Genomic DNA, 21,314 nt, shown 5'->3' on the forward strand with positions numbered 1-21,314 from the left:
TTATTTTGTAATTTAATTTATTTTATTTGCTAACTTAAAAACATGAAAAGGGAATTTAAAACATAGAAAATATAAATTGTGGTAGATTTTGAAGAAATTAAAAATACTAACATGAAAAATGGATTGTGACTAATTTTTTAGTTGATTTTAAGGTTCTTATTATAGACGCCCTTAAAGTTACGAGACAAAATTGAATTTAAACAAAATTTATAATTTTCCAATAACTTTATTTGTTTTTGAATAAGTTAGTATCCGCAAGAATAAAACAAAAAAGGCAACGTATAGTTTATCCATATACTTTTATATTTTGTATACGAAGATTATACCTCTTAAAATAAAGACTTGAAAACAATATATTTTAGAGTTAGAGTCAATCATTTGAGAAAAGATCTTCTCATATGAGACAAATACCGACAATATTAATAAATTTAGAGACTATGATAAATTGATAACTGTATAAATATGACAACAGCAATTAATGAGTTGCAAAGTTGTCCAAATACTATGAATTTTACTAAAGCTTATATCATAGTCAAAAAAGTTGTAATATCACGTAAATAATGTGCTAAAACAAGTGTTAATATCGTAAATGTCGAGATCAGCTGTCACAGACTAAAAACAAGTATGTTAGACCTCAAATTCAACTTGACTTTTTTTAATCTAATTTCAAAGTGAAAACGAAATTGAAAAGTAATAGCACGTATTCAAATTAGGCACGTCTTATCAACGCCAAAACAAGTCCAAAATAAATCATATAAAGATAAGCAGATGCAACTATCTGAGTTATTTTATAACATATGACATACAGTTCATCATTTTTACAGTATAATATACAGATTATAGATAAATTTGTGTATGTGGATTGCGCACTAGAGCTTATCACTCTGTCACCCACCATTCATATTTTTTAATTATATCAAACTCCACTACTTGATTTAATTTACTAATTACGGTTCAATTAAATAATATTCCTTCCGTTCCTTAAATATTGTGACAGGATACTAATTTTAAAAAATAATGGAAAATTAAGTTGAAAAAAGTTGATAGCTAGTGAATCCTACTTTTAAATTATTAATTTTATAATAAAATATAAATGGAAATAAGTTAACGAAATGTGAGATCTATTAAAAAAAATGATAAAATGTGAAATGTGATAAATTTTGTGGGACAAACGAAAATAGAAAAATGGACAAAATTTGAGGGAGAGAGGGAGTAGTAGTTAGCAAAATTGAAATATAATAACACCCACCTAATATTTTGGGGCGATTTAAGAGGATTTGGAATTTAATTTAAATACGGATGACATAATCATTAATCATCAAATGATAAACGCTAATTAGTTGATAATCACGCTCGGTTTATAAATATATAAATGGTGGATTTTGGAAGATTTCGTAATATCTCTAAAGTAGAGTTGATGTTGATTGTTTGGCGAATGAATTTCTAGTTTTAATTTCAACAATTGAAAAGATGATTATTTAGCGAATATATTTTTAGCTTTAATTTCAACAATTGAAAAGACGATTGGCTGAGACCTAATTCTCAACTTTTTCGTATATGTTCTGCAGATAATTAAGGACTTAATTATAGTAATTTTGAAACTTATTTCGAAATTAAGATTTTTTTTTGTATCTCTTTAGTATTTTTAATTTCAAAGAGCTAAAAAGAAATCTGAATTTTCTTGTAACTTTTTGTAATTTAGTTTTTCGATCATACTAATCGTTACAACACTCTTTGGAATTTGAAGATATTATTTTTTCTGTGTATTTCTCGAATTTTCATATTTTCTGAAAGAGGATAAGAATGGATGAATGTGGTCTACTACTATAAGTAGTTGTGACACATTGTGGAGTCAAATTTAAGAAGCTGCTATTAAAATGGAAAATTGAAAACAAAAAATGGCGGCCGTCAATTTATGTTGTAAGCAGTGAGTGCATATCTTCTTTTGTGGCGGCCGTGGTGGCTGTGTGACAATGATTAGGGATTGGACTATATTAATTTCTGAATATACTGATACAGTGATGCTGTAAAAAGAGTTGGCATTAAAATCAATTACTCCACGAATTTAATTATGAGATGAGAAGAGAGATATCAGATATATAAACGAGACAGTGGTTAAGGCGGCGTAAGACTTGGGAGATTGATATCTAAATTGTGAGAGGCAAAAATAGTCGTAGAGACATGATGTATGTTACCATTTTTTTTAGGATATCTCGCCTTTATCTCGAACTTATTAGCTATTTGAATTATGTCTTTTCAGTTAATATAATACGTAGTGGTGAAAATTTTCAGGATATCTCGCCTTATCTCAATTTATTAGCTATTTGAATTATGTCTTTTCAGTTAATATGATACGCAGTGGTGAAAGTACTGTCACACAATAATCTGGAATGTTCGATTTGCAAGATTATATCTCATAATTAAATATATTATGGTTGATCATGAGATTTCTTAATTCTAGATATCATATGATAATTATAATTATTCTCCTCTAACTAAAATAATTTCAAAACTTAATCTTAGATGGATGGTCGTACGTCGTGCCAACCGAACAACAACTTTGCATAGTATTTAATTTGAGCATTAAAACACCAATTGATACATAGATAAATATTGGTACTCATTTGATTGAAGTATATATAAAACATTTTAGTAGAATCAGCTACCCATTATTAACTCATCAATTTCTTGGTAGTTGGTACATTATTTGTGTTTGGGATTTAGTTTTCAATTGTATATCATTAACATGAGAAAAACTCAGACTTTGGGCTTCAAAAGCAAAAAAAGAAGTGTCTCATCAAATCACATAACACAAACACACACCAACTTTGAACACACCAAGAAATAAAACAATGAATGGATCATATTTCTTGAATCCATAAAATTTCTGAATATAGACAAATAGTATACACCATTATGTTTCCCACCACTATAACACAACTCACCTTTTCGCCTAACCTCTTGTCTCCAAGTTGTATGGTAGACACTCATTTCTGACTCACTTCGCATTTTCTCAATTTCATTTACATTATTAGTAATTTTTTTCAACAAAAATACTCCACATTTATGTTACATCAAATATTATAAAGTGGGAAAATGTGAAATTCTAGTGTACAGTATAATGGTAGTAAAGTTGAGACCAAACAAGATGCAAAATATTTCACATGTAGATACAAATTGCACCCACTAAAAACTAGGCCTCAATAGCTCATTTACACACATTTTCTCTCTGTAAATATCTCTTAAACATTTCATCGCCCAAATCTTGAACATCCTATTAAATCAAGTTTGGATTTTTTTTTTGATACATAAGAAACTGCTCAGAGCCAATCAGATTGGCGAGCTAGGCCAGGTGGATATGTGTGACATAACATAAACTAGTTGCGCCAGCTATTTAGCTTCTTGGCTTCGAAGGAGGCTCCGTCGTTGAGCATGTCTTGAGCATCCGTCTCCATCCCGAGCTTAGAAAGGGCTACAGCCTGCACGTAGAAGGCCGTTGGCCACTCGGGCAAGCAAACCTGAGCTTGCATAGCATCCCTCAGCGCCAACTCCGGCTGCCCTATCATCAAATACGAGAGGGCACGCCTCACAAACACCGTTCCAGATGGAACAGACATCATTGACACCAACTGCAGATTATCAAGTAGAATGAAATGAATGAATTAAACAAAGGCAGACAATTTAATAAGATGATATGTGAAACAGTGTTGAGGTCAGACGTACCTTGGAGTAGTAGTCAATTGCACCCTTGAAATCCTTATCTCTGAATGCTATATCGCCAAATTTCTTCGTGTTTAGCATATCTTGAACTTGCTGCGTCCATTCTTGGAATGAGAGCTTCACCAATTAAAAGTATGATGTAAGGAAGCATGTGGAAAAATTACACATGAGAACATAGAAAGGCACTGCCGGTTCAGTGTCAGACAATTATACGTTGCAGATTTGTCGATTCATTTCACTAGAATAATATGAACTGCTCACCTCATTTTCAGCACCCTCTTCGTCTTTATAGCCCGTTTTGAGCAGAATGTCATGTACAGCAGTGAGATCCATTCTCGCGCAAGCTTTCCCAAGAGGCGAGAGCATGGTAGGCAGAGTAACAGGGGTGGTCTTTGTCAAACCCATCAGCACATGAGATGCAGCCTAGAACATTAAGGGAGAAAGAATATGACGTGACTAAAATCAATGGAGAACTGATGCAGCTCTCAATCAGGAAACATAGTCGTTACCTCCTGCTTCTGAAGGGGCGTGACAGCAGTTAGTAAAAACTTGACTTCGGGTCTATCTTTGGCCTCATACTGAAGACACTTGGACGCAAGTTCCACCAATGCCGTAGCATCTTCATTAGCATATTGTCCTTCCAGAGATGAGTCCATCAGCAACAAAACATTTTTTCCTCTTATTAAATCCAAGGCCTGCAACAGGAGAACCATTAATCATCTAAAAAGGTGTAAAAGCAAAAAAAAAAATGTCACTTCTCATCATCAGCAGCTTCAGAAAAAAAATCACTAGGGTCTGATTCTTAATTCAGTGAGTGGAATTTGAATATGCATCGTAACATATGTGCACTATTGATTTCAGATTAAGCCATACGAACACTAACTATTAAAAGGTAAAGAAGAAATAGGCTGATACTCCTTTAAATATATAAGACAAGATAAGGTATGAAATGCACCATACATGGCTAGGCGGGATATGCTTTCCACTCAAGAGGTCCAGCAGAACAGTTCCGTAGCTGTATATCACACTTTCTGGGATAACCCTGCCTGAAGAAGTTAAAAGAACAGAGCAAGGAACGTGTCATTACATAGGGATAGATATCAAACAGAGACAACTTATGTGCATCTACAGAAACTTCTGGGATGGGATTTTTCACCATAAAGCTTGTAGCAAGAGAGCACAGTATTATCTTCAAGCAAAGGTTCAGAATGGAGTATGAAAGAATTACAGAAGTTGGTATTGGATTGACATATTGTGGTTACATGATTGTTACATGCACTAGCTTGCAAATCTATACAGGCAGCCAGTTTGCAAATGTTAACCCCAGTAGTATCTGTATGAACCAGTTTTCCATGTTACTAATAGTAAAAAATCATCTAAAATTCAGTTTCATAATTATCCTAGAGAACTAATCAACATACTGCAGAGAAATATCTAGGATGATAAGAAATTATGCGACAACCAATTATTATTTAGAAGAGTGAAACAGAACAGGACTCCATTCGTCTAAAGCTGTCGCCTACTAAATGTCATTTAGAACTACAGAAATTTACATCTTCCCAATGTCGAGATTAGAAGAATCTGAGATTCTTTTTTTCATTCATCTCCTTGGATGGCGATCGTGCAGCAAAGCTTTTAAAATAATTATTGAAGAAAACACAAAATCTTGAACCTCTTAAAGTAATGAGTTACAGATAAACCATGGCATGCCACAAGGCTCAAGGTGTGTAACTAATGACTTGGGAGGTTGGCTACTCTTAGCATGCGAGCCAAATGATAACTTTGATTAGTCAGTAACTTCCGACCAAGTCCACATACAAACTATTCTACAGAAAATCTGAAAAAACACATAGTCCAGGGAGACAGATTCTCAAATTTGAAAAGAAAAGGAAAATATAGGTACCCGTGCGCAAAAACTCAGGAGGAGTATAAGCTAGATTTGTGCTATAGCTCTTCCCATCCCTGCTGTTTTTCATCAATCCAAAACTGGATAACCTGGGGTCACCTTCCTGTATCATCCCAAGTTTGTTCAGTCAGTACGACAAAAACATTTCATTTTACAGTTACCTCTGACATAAAGGTATTATCTTATGATGCACCATGTTCACGACAAAGGAGGATACTGAAGGTTATCTGTATCTGGTATAGCTTCAAGTATTCTGAAGATTTAAGCACTTGAAAATAAGCAATTTCTTATTTTTAGATAAATAATTAAATTGCCACGCTATTAGAGAAGTAACAAAACATGTGCTATACTTAATTCTCTATTGCATTTTTCCATTCTTTCAAAGTATTGTTTCTAATTCCATATCAGAAGAAATATTGCTGAAAGATGAGATAGCAAATTCTAAGTATAGAATAGATATTCCTGATGAAAGACTAAGCTTCTGGAACAGATTGTTTCAATAAACCAGTATAAGAGGTCACAAAAGCAACACAATATTGAGAGCATGCATCGAGAGAGCAAGCAACACTTTGAGCAGGCTAAATCCTTTCACTTGACATATGTTTGCACAAGTACCTCATCGAAAAGAATTCTGTAAGCATTCAAATCGTGATAAATTTTTCGGTTTTCAGCGGTCAAGTGATCTAGAGCTTGTGCAATATGGTAAGCAACTCTAACGCGCATTTCCCATTGCAGAGGTTGTTTATCCCCTGCACAGAAACAAGAAAGTATACACTCAATTGAGTAGAGAAAAAAATTATTAGAGACACAACATGCTCTAAATCTTCACAAATACAAGAGACAAAAGTGAAGAATATCTGTACAATGAAAAAGATGCTTCGAGAGGGTATCATTGGGCATGAACTCAGCTACTAATAGGCGTTCATCTCCTTCGGCACAACATCCGATTAAATTCACCAGTCTCTTGTGTCTAACTTTCCCAACTCCAGCAGCTTCCGCCTGAAAATTTGTTGCATAAAGAGCACTATTAAATCTAAACAGTTTTTTGTTGTTTTAATCAAATAAACCTTTTGATATAAGATAAAGTAGAAGAAAAATAATAAGCAGGAACATTATGAGCCCCCAATTAGGCATGATTCGATTTGAGACAGTGATCCCCTCAAGTATTTTTAAAGAAGAATGAAGGCTTTTAGATTCACCTTTACCAGTAATTACAAATAAATTAACCAAAAGAAAGAGAAGAAGCAAATGCAAAACATCTCCTTGGGTAACCACAAAATTTAGAGGAAATTGATGAGAAATTACAACCATCTGGAAATCCCTGTTATAACAGATGCCTGCAGAGCATGGATACATACATGAATGCAAATCAGAACCAAATGCCTTTGAAAAATGTACATCAACCTTCTACAATTCAAAATGACATGGGCAATAAAATCAGTCAATCTAAAAATAACACCAGGAGATGATCCCATGATAATCAAGACATCAAAAAAGCAAGAAGCCTATGCAAAAAGAATAGAAAGCTTATTAGCATACAAAAGTGAAAAGCTCACCATAAACTGTCGGGCATCCGGCCATGACTGCTTTGAGAAGCGTTTGATCGCAACTAGGTGGTTGCTTCGGATCTTACCCCTATAAACAACATTTGGAGCCTTCTCTCCACTCTCAGAAACAATAAGCTCACTGCTAAAACCATTCGTTGCAGCCCGTAGTTCAGCAAGCCCAAATTCCTTAAATGCAGGCACTTGATCTGGATCTACTTGGTCCCCATTTGCTTCATCAGTATCCAATTATAATTTCAAAACAAAACCCCCAAAACTCACAGCAACATTACGCAAAGAAAAAACCCAATCACGAGAATACCTCTAAATTAACAATAATCGTTGCTTAAATTCAAGAAAGCTCTAAATTTAATCCTTAAAATGTAATTTAAGATGCATTGAAGTAATACAGACAAAATGCAAGGAACAAACAACACCAAATTGGCAACAAACCCTAAGGCAGTTAACCAATCAAACAGGCGTCTACCATGACAAAAACAAGCAAGCGATTAGAAAATTTCCCAAATTGGAATTAATAACGGAATATTAGATGTGCCATAGGTTTCGTAGCACTTTAGAAAACTAGCTCAATTAATCACTAAAAATCTCACGTGTGCAACAGCAAATCCATCCTAATAAAGCAATCAGCATGCACAGCGCAACACATTTAGTGAGAGAGGGAGAGTACCTAGATCTGGTTTAGAGTCGGGCTGCGACGGCTCTTGGTCAGGAGACTGGACATTGGCAGTTTTGGACTGCAAACAGCCCATCTTGAGCGTGCTCTCATTCAACCACTAACTCACTCTTTGATACAGAGGCGATGGGTTTCGAGAAAAGGGCTAAAAATTTGATCTTGATGAGTGGAAGCAAGAGCAAGAGGAGGAATTGAGGGCGATGATTGCAGCAGCAAGAGCGAGAGCGAGAGCAGTGAAGGGAGTCAGTGGGGAAGGGAGGCGTCACATGACATGATAAGTCGATGATTGGCACGTGAAGAGAGAGACGGGTAGAGTATGAGAGAGAGAGGTTTGGTTGTTTGTGCGTCAAAACTGTTGTTGCATTTTCATATTGCAGAAGCTGTGTGCTCATTATGTGTGAAAACAGTACTTTTTAGTGCGTGTGGGTTGGGGAAAAGGCGATAGTATTTTAAGCAAAAGAATTGCAAAGTGGGTAAAAAATTCATGTCACACCTTTATTTCCATATGTGGAGAATTCCAGTTTTATTTTTCAAATATCTGGAATTTCATCCCTATCATTTTATACCCCGTCTATTTTATTCAAAATAATTAAATTAAATTAAACATCTGAATAAGAATAGAGAAAGACATATTCTATTCTAAAAGAGAAAATATTTCTAAAAAGTGATGTGTTTTATCATGAGTAAGACAGAGAGAAATTCGGTCGCATTCACTTTAATGTACTTTCGTCGATAGAACTCGATACTTAATATGAATCACAAGTTGCGTTCGAGGACATATCAAGCCGGAAGTGACACCTCGTCCACCACTTGGTCTGGGATCCTTGGAAGGACAACGCCTCAGACCCGATCGGTTGGGAACCAGAAGCTCAACCATCCGGTGGCACGAGACTTGCAGGGCCATAGAGATGGACCCGACTAGGTGGGCTTTAATCGCCAAACCACTCGCCCAAGTAGAGGGTTATTTGAGCAATTTTCATAAATATCTTAAGTAAATGTATATGTATCCAATACTGTGTTGCTACTTAGTGGAGTTAATGTAGGTAAGTGTATTTAGTGAAAGTTGCCTTTGTCTTGGACTATTGTCTTCTTTCTTTAAGATAAGGTAGATTATATTAGGTTACAATAGGATTCTCTATTTCAATTATCTTTTATGACAGTATTAGTATAAGTTTTATGTGAGTAATGGAAATAAGTTTTCCTTCTAAATAAAGGTTAAAAATGACACTTCTAAAATTTGAATTGAAAAAGAAAAGGTTTATCCTCCAACCAATTCACAATTGATATATTTAAGATATTCGAGAAATCGGTTTGCACAATTAAATTCCAACTAAAAATGCAGCTAAGCTGAGTAAGTGAGATTAAATACTTGAACTACTTGGAAAATGACCTCTTCAATTCCACTATACTACTTGTCGATTCTTAGACAAGTGACTGTTTTTGCACATTACTATAAAGCAATTCTATGGTTATCTACAAAATATCAGTAGATCTGAATATAAATTTATTGAAGTATATTTTAGTACTAGATTCAAACCACACAAATGTTTGTAATCAATAGAAGCTTTATGTGGGAAAGTAATATCTCTTGGCGGTGCTAGATTGTGTAAATTATTGTTTTTTGTTTATCATGTCAATATTTATGAATTGTTATTTATCAGCAAAAACTTGTGAAGTGATTTTTATAAAATTGCTTGAGAAGTTTAATGAATAATTGGGCTATTGTAGGAACTTCGTAGTCCAATAGCATTACTATGCGTTTCTGGCCCAATTTCAAAAGTAGAGTAATTTCTATGTAATTACTGGACTTTTGAGAATTGATTGATAAAATAAGGTTCAAAATATTTTACAAGCTAGTAGTATAAAATAACTTTTAAAACTTATAAATTTCTCTCCCTGACTAAAGTTTTTATAGTCTAAATCAAAATTCCATTTCTAGCTTATATAAGCTCAATTATACAAACATTTTCACAACTCGGTGTTTAAGACATTACATCTTATAATATTTCACAATGCATCATCGTTTACATAATAATGAGAGATTTTATCGTTTTGGATCATCGTATATTTAATTTATATTTTTATTTTTGATAGAAGGACCATCAAACTCACTCATAGTCTATTATAAAATTATTATATAAAAATAAGACTTAGCATTTAATCTTTTTTTTCACTTACTTTCTTTCGTAAAAGTTAAACAATTATCAATATTCAATAATGTTTAATAACTACTCCATATCAATCCATAATCTGAATTGGGCCAATCCGATGTCTCTAATTTAACCGTCATTTTCCATGTGACGAAATTCGGTTTTATTAAATCAAAATCAAAACCATTCGAGCCGCCATCGTTTATCTGCTTCGACACCAACCAAAGATTCATCCATCCATACACAAGCAAGCAGGTTATAGTTTATAATCTTTTATGCAGAAGGAGTAGTTATTGTTGAATGTTTCCGAGAATTTTGGTTATTGGTTGACTTGGCTGCGACGGTGCCGTTATTCTGTTTGGCTTATTGTTTTCTCATCTTCAAAATTTCAGATTTAAGTCAATTTTATACGTTGTGTAATCTAAAATTGCTTTTTTCTAGGAACAAGAGGTAGTTGTTAATTTGGCTCTGTTGCATCTAATAATTACGATTCTCAATTAATTTTAGCGTTTAATTCATTTTTGGAAGAGTTTTTTTGTAGATAGGTTGCCGATACCCTTGTCTCTATATGTGATTGAGCGATATACTATGGCGGTGTTCGGTTTCCTAGATAAAATATTACCAAAGATATAATCTAGGATTGAGTTATGGGATTATTTTACTTGGAGGGGTTGGGTATGACTAATTATCCCATGATCATCCAACTAGGATTGAGTTGTGTGAGTTGTGGGATTGAATCTCATAAACCGAGCACACTACATATTTAGTCCTGAGATACAATCTTGCAAAGCGAACATCCCCTATATGATTGAACGACATACTTGTCGTTTTTGTATGAACTTATTCCTTTCTAAGTTAGATTAGTATTGAATAAAGGATTGTTAAGCAATCATAATCTACTGCAGGCACTATCTGATGCCTTGTAACAAAATCATTGCTATGGTGAAACTAAGTTAAGATAAAAACAGACACTATGCATATAAAGTTTTATATACATTTGCAGACAATGGTAGATTTTGAAAGTTTCTGCACATTTTTATCAACACCATTGCTTGAGATTTTGAGTGGCAAATGCTGCGTGAATCATGATACTATTCATCCTTGTTCCGGTTATGGGACCTGAAAATTTATTGCTTATTTTTGTATGTCAAGTGAACTACGTTCTGCTTGTTTACCAAGTAGCACTACTGCACTACACGTTCAGGTTTAAGTTTTCAGATTTTCTTGATCTTCATGTTTTCAAATTCAAGACGTTGGCATGACAGGGATTAGAATACTAACAATGGATAAGAAAGAATCTGGGGAGAAGGCCTCTGAGGATGCGACTCGTGAGTCACTAATTGCAATTTCATATGGAGCACCAGATCTAACTGCTAAAATGTCACCTAAAAGTAAAGCAGAGGAGAATGTAGTCAAACCTCATAGGCATGATGAAGATGAGATATATAGGTCTAAGTTGATGTCCATATCATCTTCACCATCTTCAAATATGAAAGTCCAACCAGTCCTGCCCGGGCAACCTCATCCTTAGCCTGGACAACAGACACGACTGAATTTAATCCCTTACTGCAGGGGGCTTCAGTGTATTTAACGCTTTATTAAACTGTTACCATTTTAAGACTGCCATGGTGATAGATATACTGTCTCATGTTTAAAATCTTTATACTGTAAAATTATTCAGACATGTACACTGCATAAGTAGGCAGTGGCAATGGCAGCCATCGCTGCAAAAATGTTGTCTTTTGGCTTCTACTCCTACTGCAGTCATACTTTCAAACTTCTAGTCACGAATAAGTTTTGTTTGTGCCTTCCATCAATTTCCAATGGATTTATCTGTGAGAATCCAGTCGGAGAAAATAAAAGATCGTTTCGGTGATAAACCAAATATAGGGTCATGTATGTCCAAAATCATTTATGAAATGTTTCACATGTCTGTGAGCTCTATACCTTAGACCTCTAATCTGATTCTGATTTTCTCCTAGATGTATTTTTTATTCAATACTGGTGAAGCCATGGGCGTCGCGATTAATGTGAAAATCTCACTGCACTTAGGATTATAAATATATTGTTTTGCTATCGCCGACCTTTAGCAGCTCATTTACGTGTTAAGTGTTGTCCATGACCAGCTGGCAATATCGTATTTTGTGCTACATGAATATGTAACTAGTAATTTTCAGGTTATAGGAGAGTCATCGTCTAGTCTCATGCGATGCTTGTTTTCTTTTCGAGAATGTTCATATGGTGATTCCTTGGTCAAGCCTGAAACTTAACATGGCTGGAGTTCTTTTACTACCTTGATCAGAAACTGCCTCAATCTGCAAATAAGATGAAGCATCAATTTCAAGTGATTAAAGGCCACATTGAAGGGTCTATTTGTTTTTTGAGAGCTTTCAGCTTGAGTGCTATTGAGTCTGGTGTCTAAGTCTTGAATGACTAATTTTCAGTTCATGCCACAGTCATCGTGTAGTCTTCTTTTGCGGATGAAGATTTTCCATACACAACTTTCAGTTCCTCTTCTTTTTGAGACGGCGTGTTGTATATCTTCCTTTCCTCAAATACTGCAAGTGAGCATCTCTTCTATCTCTTGTTGATTATTGCAATTTGATTGTATCCCTGGTAACTTTTGATTGATGCCATCTCTTCACTGCACCTGCTAGCCATATTTTCACATCTTATCCTTCTGTCATAGTTGTCTTTAGCTCTTAAAATTTTTACTTGACTTCCTTGTTCCTTGTGATTGTGAACCCTGAGTTATTGTTTGTTAACTGTTTATATAAAATTGTAATGGCTGTCTTTTTGGTATATTCGGAACTAATCTTTTTACAACTTGCGAGTGCTAATTTAAGTAGCGTAGGTGATTCTTGCTTGAATTTATTTTTGATTTTGAATTTTTGAGTATAGGTTAACTTAGATGCTCAGTGACAGGAAATGATGGTGTTGCATTATTGTCTCTACTCTGTTGGTCTGTGTCGACATAGCGTTTGATCTCGTACAGTCCTTGTTTTTTACCGTTTAAGCTGATATAGTCAGGCACTATAGTGGCTTTGTTCCCGGTGTACATGATAATTGACTCGATTTTCAGAGAGTTCATGTTATATTATGCTTTTTGTGCTCTAGGGTGACCCACACTACAACAGTTGCTAACTTTTATTTTGATATCTTTCCTATCAAGAACAGCATAATCTAAAATGGGGAGTGAATTCAAGAAAAACACTGACATCATTCTTGTTTGGGCACTTGTAGAGGTCAAAAGTTGCAATATTTCCATTCTTGAAAAGTGTGGGATGTGAAAAACCATTAAAAATCTATGTATTTGTAGTTGACAATTTTTTATAGATATGCCACAGAATTCGGTGCTTGATAAAAAAGAAGTGATTTGTGTCGAAAAAGGGCCACACTGGTAGGGTTTAAGGTTTCTGGGTCGCAGACAACATCAAGCATATTCCCAACTTGTTCCCCACCATGCATGTGAAGTTAAGTTGATTCATGCCATTTTCTCACAGCCAACTTGTAATTTCATTTTTTATAAATAAAATATTTTAGCTCCTTGATGAACCAAGTAAATTTAAATGTTATTTTAGATTTGTGCAAATATGAAATTTTCGGCTTGTATATGTGCTCTGTGTGTGTATGTGTTGTGTGTGTGTGTGTAGTGAATAATGTGTTTATTGTAACTTATAGTTATTACGTATGTGTACAGTGTGTGTATAGTGTGTTTATGTGTAACTTATTTATTAACAATTCATTGTGAATTGTGGCAGTCTGAATCTTATCATTAAACGCAAACTAGCAATATTTCAGATTTTGATCGAGATGAAGACATGTTATAGGATGTTGAAGTTGAAGAACTACATCCTACATTAACGGAGACCGAAATAAAATTGAACCAAAAAAAACAGAAAACCAGAGCTAGAATATACTCCCTCTATCCCTCTGTAGTTGAGTAATATTCCGTTTTGGGTTGTTTCATTGTAGTTGAGTTATTTCCTTTTCTGGCAAAAAATACTCTACTCTCTCTTCATCTCTCTATTTTTTTCCTTTCTACTTTATTCTCCTTTTACTTTACTCATTTAAAATAATTTTTCTTAAATCCCGTGCCGAAAAGAAATGCCTCTACTACACAAGGACGAAAGGAGTACAAAAGTCTTGGTTAAAGAGGGAGATCATTAGTAGAACGATCAAAAGCCAAATGTAACCTATGTTCGAGATATATTGCGGCTGATCCAAACAAGCCTGGCACATCACCATTGTGGAAACATTGTACAACATGCGTGAAGAAGCATGAATTAAACGAGTCTCAGACAGTGCTTAACTCGGACGAGTCAGGATCCTTGGTAAGCGGGAAAATTCAACCAAGACCATTTCTGAGGTTAAGATGCTTATCCTTGACAAGCTACCTTTTAGATGTGTTAAGCGAGAAGTATTTATGAAAGATGCTCAACCATTGTTCAAAATCTCGAGCAGACATAGGATTGTGTGAAGATGTATTTGACACTAAAGATGTATCTGAGGAATTCTTTGGGTTATAAGGCATGTGAAGAGTGTTACTTATAACTGATAGTTGGACTGACTGCAATAACACAAACTTTATTTATGTCACAACGCATTGCATCGATAGCTCAATCTCCACAAAAAAATCATTGGCTTTTCAAAGATCAATAGTCATAAAGGTGAAGATCTTGCTTTTGCAATCGCTACCTTTATCGATGCAATGATAGATCTTTGAACTTTGAGAAACCAATGGTTTTTTGTGCATATTCCATGAGCTATCGATGCAAAGCACTGGGACACAAATAAAGTTTGTGTTATTGCAGCCGGTCCAACTATCAGTTGTAAGTGACACTCTTCCCATTTCTTTTAACCCGAAGAAATTCCTCAGATACTTCTGTGTTAAGTACATCTTCACACAATCCTCTCTGATAGTATCTCTGCTCGGGATCTGAACAATGGTTGAGCTTCTTTTGTAAATAGGATAAAACCTTCTCGCTCAACACATCTAAAAGGTAGCTCGTCAAGGATAAGCATCTTAACCAATGCTTCCCTTAAATGGTCTTGGTTGAATTTCCGGCTTCCAAGCATGTTGTACAGTGTTTCCACAATGGTGATGTGCATGCTTGTTTGGTTTAGCCACAATATATCTCGAACATCGGTTATATTTGGCTTTTGGTCGTTCTACTGAATGCTCTCCCTCTTTAACCATGACTTGTGTATATTTTAGCCACACTTAATGTCCTCTAACATGTCTTCATCTTGATCAAAATCTAGAATATTGCTAGCTTGTGTTTGATGATAAGATTCAAACATTTGCCCAGAATGGATAATTTCTTCTATTCAGTTTCACCGAAAGTGTAACATTCTTGTTGGTTCGTAATCGATTTGGATTGTCAATTTTAACATCTTCATATGCCATCTTGCAGGTTTGCGGCTGCCGCCTCTTGGCCGAGAAACGGTATTCGGGCTATGATGAAATCTTTTTGAGATTTATCTCTGATGCCATGTTAAAAGTAGTACTTTTTATTTATATCAGTATATATATTGCGTCATTTTACATTAATTATATAATAAGCTAGAGGATCCTACACAAGGGAATTATTTACCGTAAAATACATAAAGAATGGATCATTGATTAATAATTAGCATATGACGAGATACTCGTGACCAATCACCGAGATCTTTCCAACAATACATCAGACAATTAATTTATAAAAATAGGAGTTTCGTTATTTGTTAAATTCTTTAAGTTATTAATTTAGCATAAGTTTTAATTTCTAGAAGGAGAAAATTGTGAAACGTCGTTATGAAGTGAAATGTTTATCCCTAATTTGATCTTAATCCAGTAGTAATGTAATAACCTAATACAAGTATTACTCCACTTGATTAATTATTATCTTGCGTTTCCTAGTTCCAACTTGAATAATTTGACTGTCACTGTAAATTAAAAGCCAAACTGCTTGGAGTTGGATTAAATAATACACCAGAGCAAGAACAGAAGCTGGCATCGAAGGGATTAATCATAAATTATTACAACATGAAAGATCCGAATACATTTCCTCAAACACATGGTTATTAATTAATCCAAGCACATTTATATTATATCATATTTAGATCTAGCTTAGCACCCTTTTTCCTTAATTTCCCTAATTAAATAATGCAGTCACTAGTCAGCATTAAACCTTGCAATTCATCAATCATATAACACCTTCACTTTTCATTGGTTCTCTCTCTCTCTCTCATTAATTCTCAAATTAAAACCTAAATCACTTTTTCTCAAGTAAAATTAAAAAATGGAGATACGTAAATGGCCCATATTTTGGGCTTCCATTAATGGTTAGAAAGCTAATGAGTCCCACCTGATCATGTCGACTGATCAATATGCATGAGTGGAATTGATGTGTCTAATGGAACACAACATCGAAAGGAAATTCCATTATTTGTGAGGATTTCATACAATTTAATACTGTGTATTTAGAATTTGTTTGTGATTGCAGGCACAAATGATCAGATACAAAAAGATCATGGAGCTTATTATAACTTCCATAAAATAAAAAGCAATTGAAAAAAATAAAATAATGAATGGTGTGCTTGGGGTGTTGTGTTAGTGGCTTAGTGCCCTTCAAGTCTTTTCCATGTGTTATCGTGTGCGTGCGAAGGATAGAGAGATGCTGAGTCATTATTATTATTAATTTAATTTAATTTAATAAGTTTTTAAAATTAAATAAATGGCCACAATCTTGGATAACACATGATTTTCAACGAAATTGTTGATTATTTAAAGATTGAACTACGTCATTAGTCGGTCCCTAACCTTTACGGTTGTTGCACCACAGACCCCTGACAAAAAAATATCCCCAGATAATAATGAATCTTATTAGTATAAAAAATTACAAAGTGTAAATAATGACAAAACTTTAATCACATATAAAGTACCGAACTTATTAAGAAATCATATAAGAAGTTGTTGACATAGGCAGAAATCATACGTCAGCAATATAATGGAGTGACAAAAATACCCTTATATGGCCTGAGGGTGTTTTAGTCCGAAAAATCTAATTCGTTATTATATTAAACAAAATATTCAACTCGGAAGCACTATTCTTCTCGCTTTGTGCATATATATAGATGACTTATGATGGGAGTAGCTAGACCGTGTAGTTGAATTTAATATTTCTCTTCTCTCTCATTAAATCTTAGGATTTGGTATGGGAATGGAAATAGTAGTTGTGGGTATTGTTTGTGCAGGTGTATTTTTATTGAAATGGGTGGTTGAGAATATGAATTGGTGGTTGTACGAGAAGAACCTAGCTAGCCACATAAGGTATGAATTGCCCCCTGGTGATTTGGGCTGGCCTTACTTTGGAAACATGTTCTCTTTCAACAAAGCCTTCAAGTCTCCCAATCCTGAATCCTTCCTAGCCACCTTTGTGAACAGGTTTACTCTTCTTACTTCACACACACACACACACACTGAATAATTTTTTTATCATTAACTTGTTGCAAGCCGTTATTGTCTAAAAAAAGGGGTATAACTTTTTCTGAAATCAAGAAACTACATTTGTTTTGATCAAACTGATAAAAGAGTGTGTTTTGATCTAAACTTGCATCATGGCATATAGAATCAATGGTACACTTATTGTATTTTTTTAAGAGTAAGATGAATAGTCCCTTTCGGGGAGTGTTCAGTTTGCAAGATTGTATCCGGGATTAAATATGTAGTGTGTTTGGTTCATAAGATTCAATCCCACAACTCAATCCTAAATTGATAATTATGGGATAATTAGTTACTAACCCCCGATTACTAAAAAATCTCACCACTCAATCCTAGATTATATCTTGGTATTATTTTATTTACCGAACCAAAAAACCACCTTCATCTACTTTAACAAGTGTTATTGAAAATAATGATCCACGTATAATTATATAATATTCCTTCATCCTCTATAAATTTTTCATATTTCCATTCACTTTTATTACTGCATTCAACCAATTACCTATTTCATTTGAGTTATTTTATTATAAAATTAAAATATAAAAATATGATTAGTTTTTTTCTACTAATTTTTTTGAAAAGAGAAAATTATGTCGAATCAAAATGGAATATCTTTCATAGGGGACAGAAGGCGTGTAGAGTTTGCTGGTCAAAAATGGTTTACTTAGTATTTTAAGAGATAATTAATAGTCCCTGTCATGATCTACCTTAACAACTGGTATTATAACAAAGCATGCTGCTCTCTTTCCACGTTACCACTGTTGCATCCAATTTTATTTGATTCTGCCTATGTTTCATTTGTCGGTTATTTAAGAAAAAATTATACTATATGCGAGTCCTATCACATCTTCATGTGATCATGTCACATTTCATTACTACATGACATAGATGTAACATATCAAACACCCGATCATATATGTATACCGGTGAAGTAAAACACAAAATTACATAACGATAAAGTGCAACTTAATTGATAAGCTAAGGATCAGAGTCGCCACGCATAAATGAAAAATACACGATTACATCTGATATACCGATGTAGTAGTAAAAACACGGGATTCCGTATCTTAGTGAAGTAAAATACGAGACACAAACATGCAGGTTTGGGCGCACGGGTATGTACAAGGCTTACATGTACGGAAATCCGAGCATAATCGTGACAAGCCCAGAAGCATGCCGGAAAGTTCTAACAGATGATGACGCGTTCCAGCCCGGCTGGCCTACTTCCACTCTCAATCTCATGGGAAGGAAGTCTTTTGCCAATATATTCGACAACGACCACAAATGGCTGCGCAAGCTAACGGCCGCCCCCATCAATGGCTTCGAAGCACTGACCATGTACATGAAATACATCGAAGAAAACGTCGTTACAGCCCTTGACAGCTGGGCAGACATGGGACAGATCGAGTTCTTGACTGAGCTGCGCCGCCTTACTTTCAAGATCATAATGCACATCTTCCTCAGCTCGGAGGGAGAACACGTGAGGGAGGCGTTGGAGAAGGACTACACCATGCTCAACTATGGAGTCAGGGCCATGGCCATTAATCTCCCCGGATTTTCCTATTACAACGCGCTTAAGGTGCTTTTTCTGGCATTTATAGACTAAATGAGTTCTCTTTCTTCTGGGATGAGTTATCCTGTTTGGTCTGTAACATTTTCTGCTGGATTTTCAGGCGCGAAAGAATCTTGTAGCGGTATTGCAAGGGGCAGTGACTAGGCGGAGGGCACTAAAGAGGGAGAATCCGTCGTGTCCGAACAAGGACATGCTGGATAACCTTCTAGATGCTGCAGATGAGAATGGTAGAAGATTGGATGATGAAGAGATCATTGATATTTTGGTTATGTATCTGAATGCTGGGCATGAATCTTCAGGGCACACAACTATGTGGGCTGCCCTTTTCTTACAACAGAATCCTCATACATTTGAGAAAGCTAAGGTAGTAAAAAGTCCTAGTATTTCCTTTATTAATGACTAGTTTTAGCAGTGAATATGATTGAATGACATTTCAGGCTGAGCAAGTGGAAACTGTGAGGAAAAGACCAGCAGGGCAAAAAGGTCTGACACTAGAAGAAATACGGAAAATGGATTATCTTAATAAGGTATGCCTCTTATTTGATAACAAATTTCTATGATTGGTTTCCTAATCTGTTTTGTGCTTCGGCAGGTTATCGATGAAACGCTTCGTGTGGTCACATTCTCGCTGTCGGTCTTTAGAGAGGCAAAGAAAGATGTCAATGTTTGTGGTATGTAATTCATGTTAATGAAAAAACACAACATCTTAAACAATATAGGAATGAATTTGTGGTGATTAATTTGATATAGGTTACACAATTCCGAAAGGATGGAAAGCTCTGGTGTGGTTCAGGAGCGTTCACTACGACCCTGAAACATGGCCAGAACCGAAGAAGTTTGATCCTTCGAGATGGGATGTGAGTGTTCAATCTATTGCATATATATATGTAAGAGACGTAGTAGAAAAAAAATGAGAGAAAACCCTAATTAACATGTGCAGAATTTCACACCAAAAGCTGGGAATTTCATGCCTTTTGGAGGTGGAAGCAGATTGTGCCCTGGAAATGATCTAGCCAAGCTTGAAATTGCAGTCTTCCTTCACTATTTTCTTCTCAACTATGAGTAAGTTATGCTGTTATTTTCATACTGGTTACATAGAATCTTCATCCGACAAAAGCTCGAAAATTTGTAATGCAGGTTGGAGCGCGACAATCCTGATAGCCCGGTGATGTTCTTGCCACATACTAGGCCAAAAGACAACTGCCTAGGAAGGATAAGAAGGGTGTCTGCTCAAACTTGAATTTCTACTTGTAATTATCTCTTCAACTACGATCCATCATTTTAATGTAGTTGAAAGAAAGAAAAATAATATTCAGGTGTTGCATGTGGAACTTCATGGGAATTATTAGCATATGTTGATTGTTCAATAAAAGAATTCATCTCAAAGCTATATATATGATGAGTTTTATTTGGCGTTGATTTGAGTTTCAAATATTCAATATAAATCTTAACATGAATGAATAAACAAGTCATGGCCATTAATGATAATTGTTCAATATACTTATTAAATACATGCAGTTTGAGTTGGTATATTCAATATGTTCATTACCATGAATTTTAGACATTAAATTAATCAAGTAAAATCTTCTTTCAAAATTGTTGGGAATTATACTGATATATTTACGCAAGTAAGGTACTACTAATGTGATATCATTATAACACTTTTTTTTAGATAACAACAGATATTGACATTCATATGTAAAAATAGCAATTGCTATAATAGCACTCATAACAGGGGCGCCCGTCCCGCCGCCGTGTGGACGGCACCCCCGTCGCCCGTCGGCGCCTATTGGAGGCGAAGGGCCGGAGGATGGCTCGGGGGCGCCGCAGGGAAGGGCATGGCCGCTCGCCGCTCGGTGGTTGCTCGGCGCCTATTGCGTGCCGAGCGGGCGCTATCCCATTTTTGTTTCTATTTTTATTTTTATTTTTTTTTATTTCAACTCTATATATACTCCCTCCGTCTCGGATAATTCGTGTCACTTTGACCGGACACGGATTTTAAGAATTGTAATGAAAAGTGGGTTGGAAAAGTTAATGGAACGTGAGTCCTATTTTTATATATTAGTTTTATACTCCCTCCGCCCGCCATTAGGAGTCCCATTCATGGGCGACACGGATTTTAAGAAATGTTAAGAAAAATTGGTGGAAAAAGGTTAGTGGAATAGGGGTCCCACTTGTATATATTAGTTTTATACTCCCTCCGCCCGCCATTAGGAGCCCCATTCATGGGCGACACGGATT

The 21,314-nt window shown here is 35.2% G+C and overlaps 2 protein-coding genes and 1 long non-coding RNA gene across 4 annotated transcripts; 2 read left to right on the top strand and 1 right to left on the bottom strand.

Moving 5' to 3' along the window:
• Positions 1 to 3,149: 3,149 nt before the first annotated feature.
• LOC125201232 (serine/threonine-protein kinase BSK2-like) lies at positions 3,150 to 8,229 on the bottom strand. Of its 2 annotated transcripts, none has more exons than XM_048099262.1 (10): positions 7,859 to 8,229; positions 7,183 to 7,385; positions 6,490 to 6,625; positions 6,242 to 6,375; positions 5,624 to 5,729; positions 4,681 to 4,766; positions 4,230 to 4,415; positions 3,982 to 4,143; positions 3,724 to 3,837; positions 3,150 to 3,629 (listed from the first exon to the last, which is right to left on the bottom strand). In XM_048099262.1, the coding sequence occupies exons 1-10, from the start codon at positions 7,938 to 7,940 to the stop codon at positions 3,378 to 3,380; spliced, it is 1,461 nt and encodes a 486-aa protein (XP_047955219.1). In that variant the 5' UTR covers positions 7,941 to 8,229; the 3' UTR covers positions 3,150 to 3,377. The 2 variants fall into 2 exon arrangements, with proteins under 2 accessions (XP_047955219.1, XP_047955218.1); XM_048099261.1 differs by having other exon boundaries at positions 7,183 to 7,403.
• A 1,904-nt stretch (positions 8,230 to 10,133) lies between these two features.
• LOC125201967 lies at positions 10,134 to 11,974 on the top strand. The gene is made up of 2 exons (XR_007173010.1): positions 10,134 to 10,269; positions 11,280 to 11,974. It is a non-coding gene; the product is annotated as an uncharacterized LOC125201967 (long non-coding RNA).
• A 5,197-nt stretch (positions 11,975 to 17,171) lies between these two features.
• On the top strand, positions 17,172 to 20,481 carry LOC125202130 (ent-kaurenoic acid oxidase 1-like). Its single transcript, XM_048100472.1, has 8 exons — positions 17,172 to 17,443; positions 18,602 to 19,079; positions 19,174 to 19,437; positions 19,511 to 19,600; positions 19,666 to 19,744; positions 19,824 to 19,930; positions 20,014 to 20,135; positions 20,211 to 20,481. Exons 1-8 carry the CDS (start codon positions 17,214 to 17,216, stop codon positions 20,311 to 20,313), a joined length of 1,473 nt encoding a protein of 490 aa, XP_047956429.1. The 5' UTR covers positions 17,172 to 17,213; the 3' UTR covers positions 20,314 to 20,481.
• The last annotated feature ends 833 nt before the right edge of the window (positions 20,482 to 21,314 follow it).

The sequence above is a fragment of the Salvia hispanica genome, chromosome 1 (genome assembly GCF_023119035.1).
Source record: "Salvia hispanica cultivar TCC Black 2014 chromosome 1, UniMelb_Shisp_WGS_1.0, whole genome shotgun sequence".
Classification (NCBI taxonomy): domain Eukaryota; kingdom Viridiplantae; phylum Streptophyta; class Magnoliopsida; order Lamiales; family Lamiaceae; genus Salvia; species Salvia hispanica.

Excerpts from the sequence above, each read along its gene's own strand:
- LOC125201232 (XM_048099261.1), bottom strand. The coding sequence starts at position 7,940 with ATGGGCTGTTTGCAGTCCAAAACTGCCAATGTCCAGTCTCCTGACCAA. Across the intron at positions 7,404-7,858 it reads CGACTCTAAACCAGATCTAG|CAAATGGGGACCAAGTAGAT; the intron begins GTACTCTCCCTC and ends ATACTGATGAAG. Across the intron at positions 6,626-7,182 it reads CGGATGCCCGACAGTTTATG|GCGGAAGCTGCTGGAGTTGG; the intron begins GTGAGCTTTTCA and ends ACAAATTTTCAG.
- LOC125202130 (XM_048100472.1), top strand. The coding sequence starts at position 17,214 with ATGGGAATGGAAATAGTAGTTGTGGGTATTGTTTGTGCAGGTGTATTT. Across the intron at positions 19,438-19,510 it reads ATACATTTGAGAAAGCTAAG|GCTGAGCAAGTGGAAACTGT; the intron begins GTAGTAAAAAGT and ends ATGACATTTCAG. Across the intron at positions 19,745-19,823 it reads GAAAGATGTCAATGTTTGTG|GTTACACAATTCCGAAAGGA; the intron begins GTATGTAATTCA and ends AATTTGATATAG.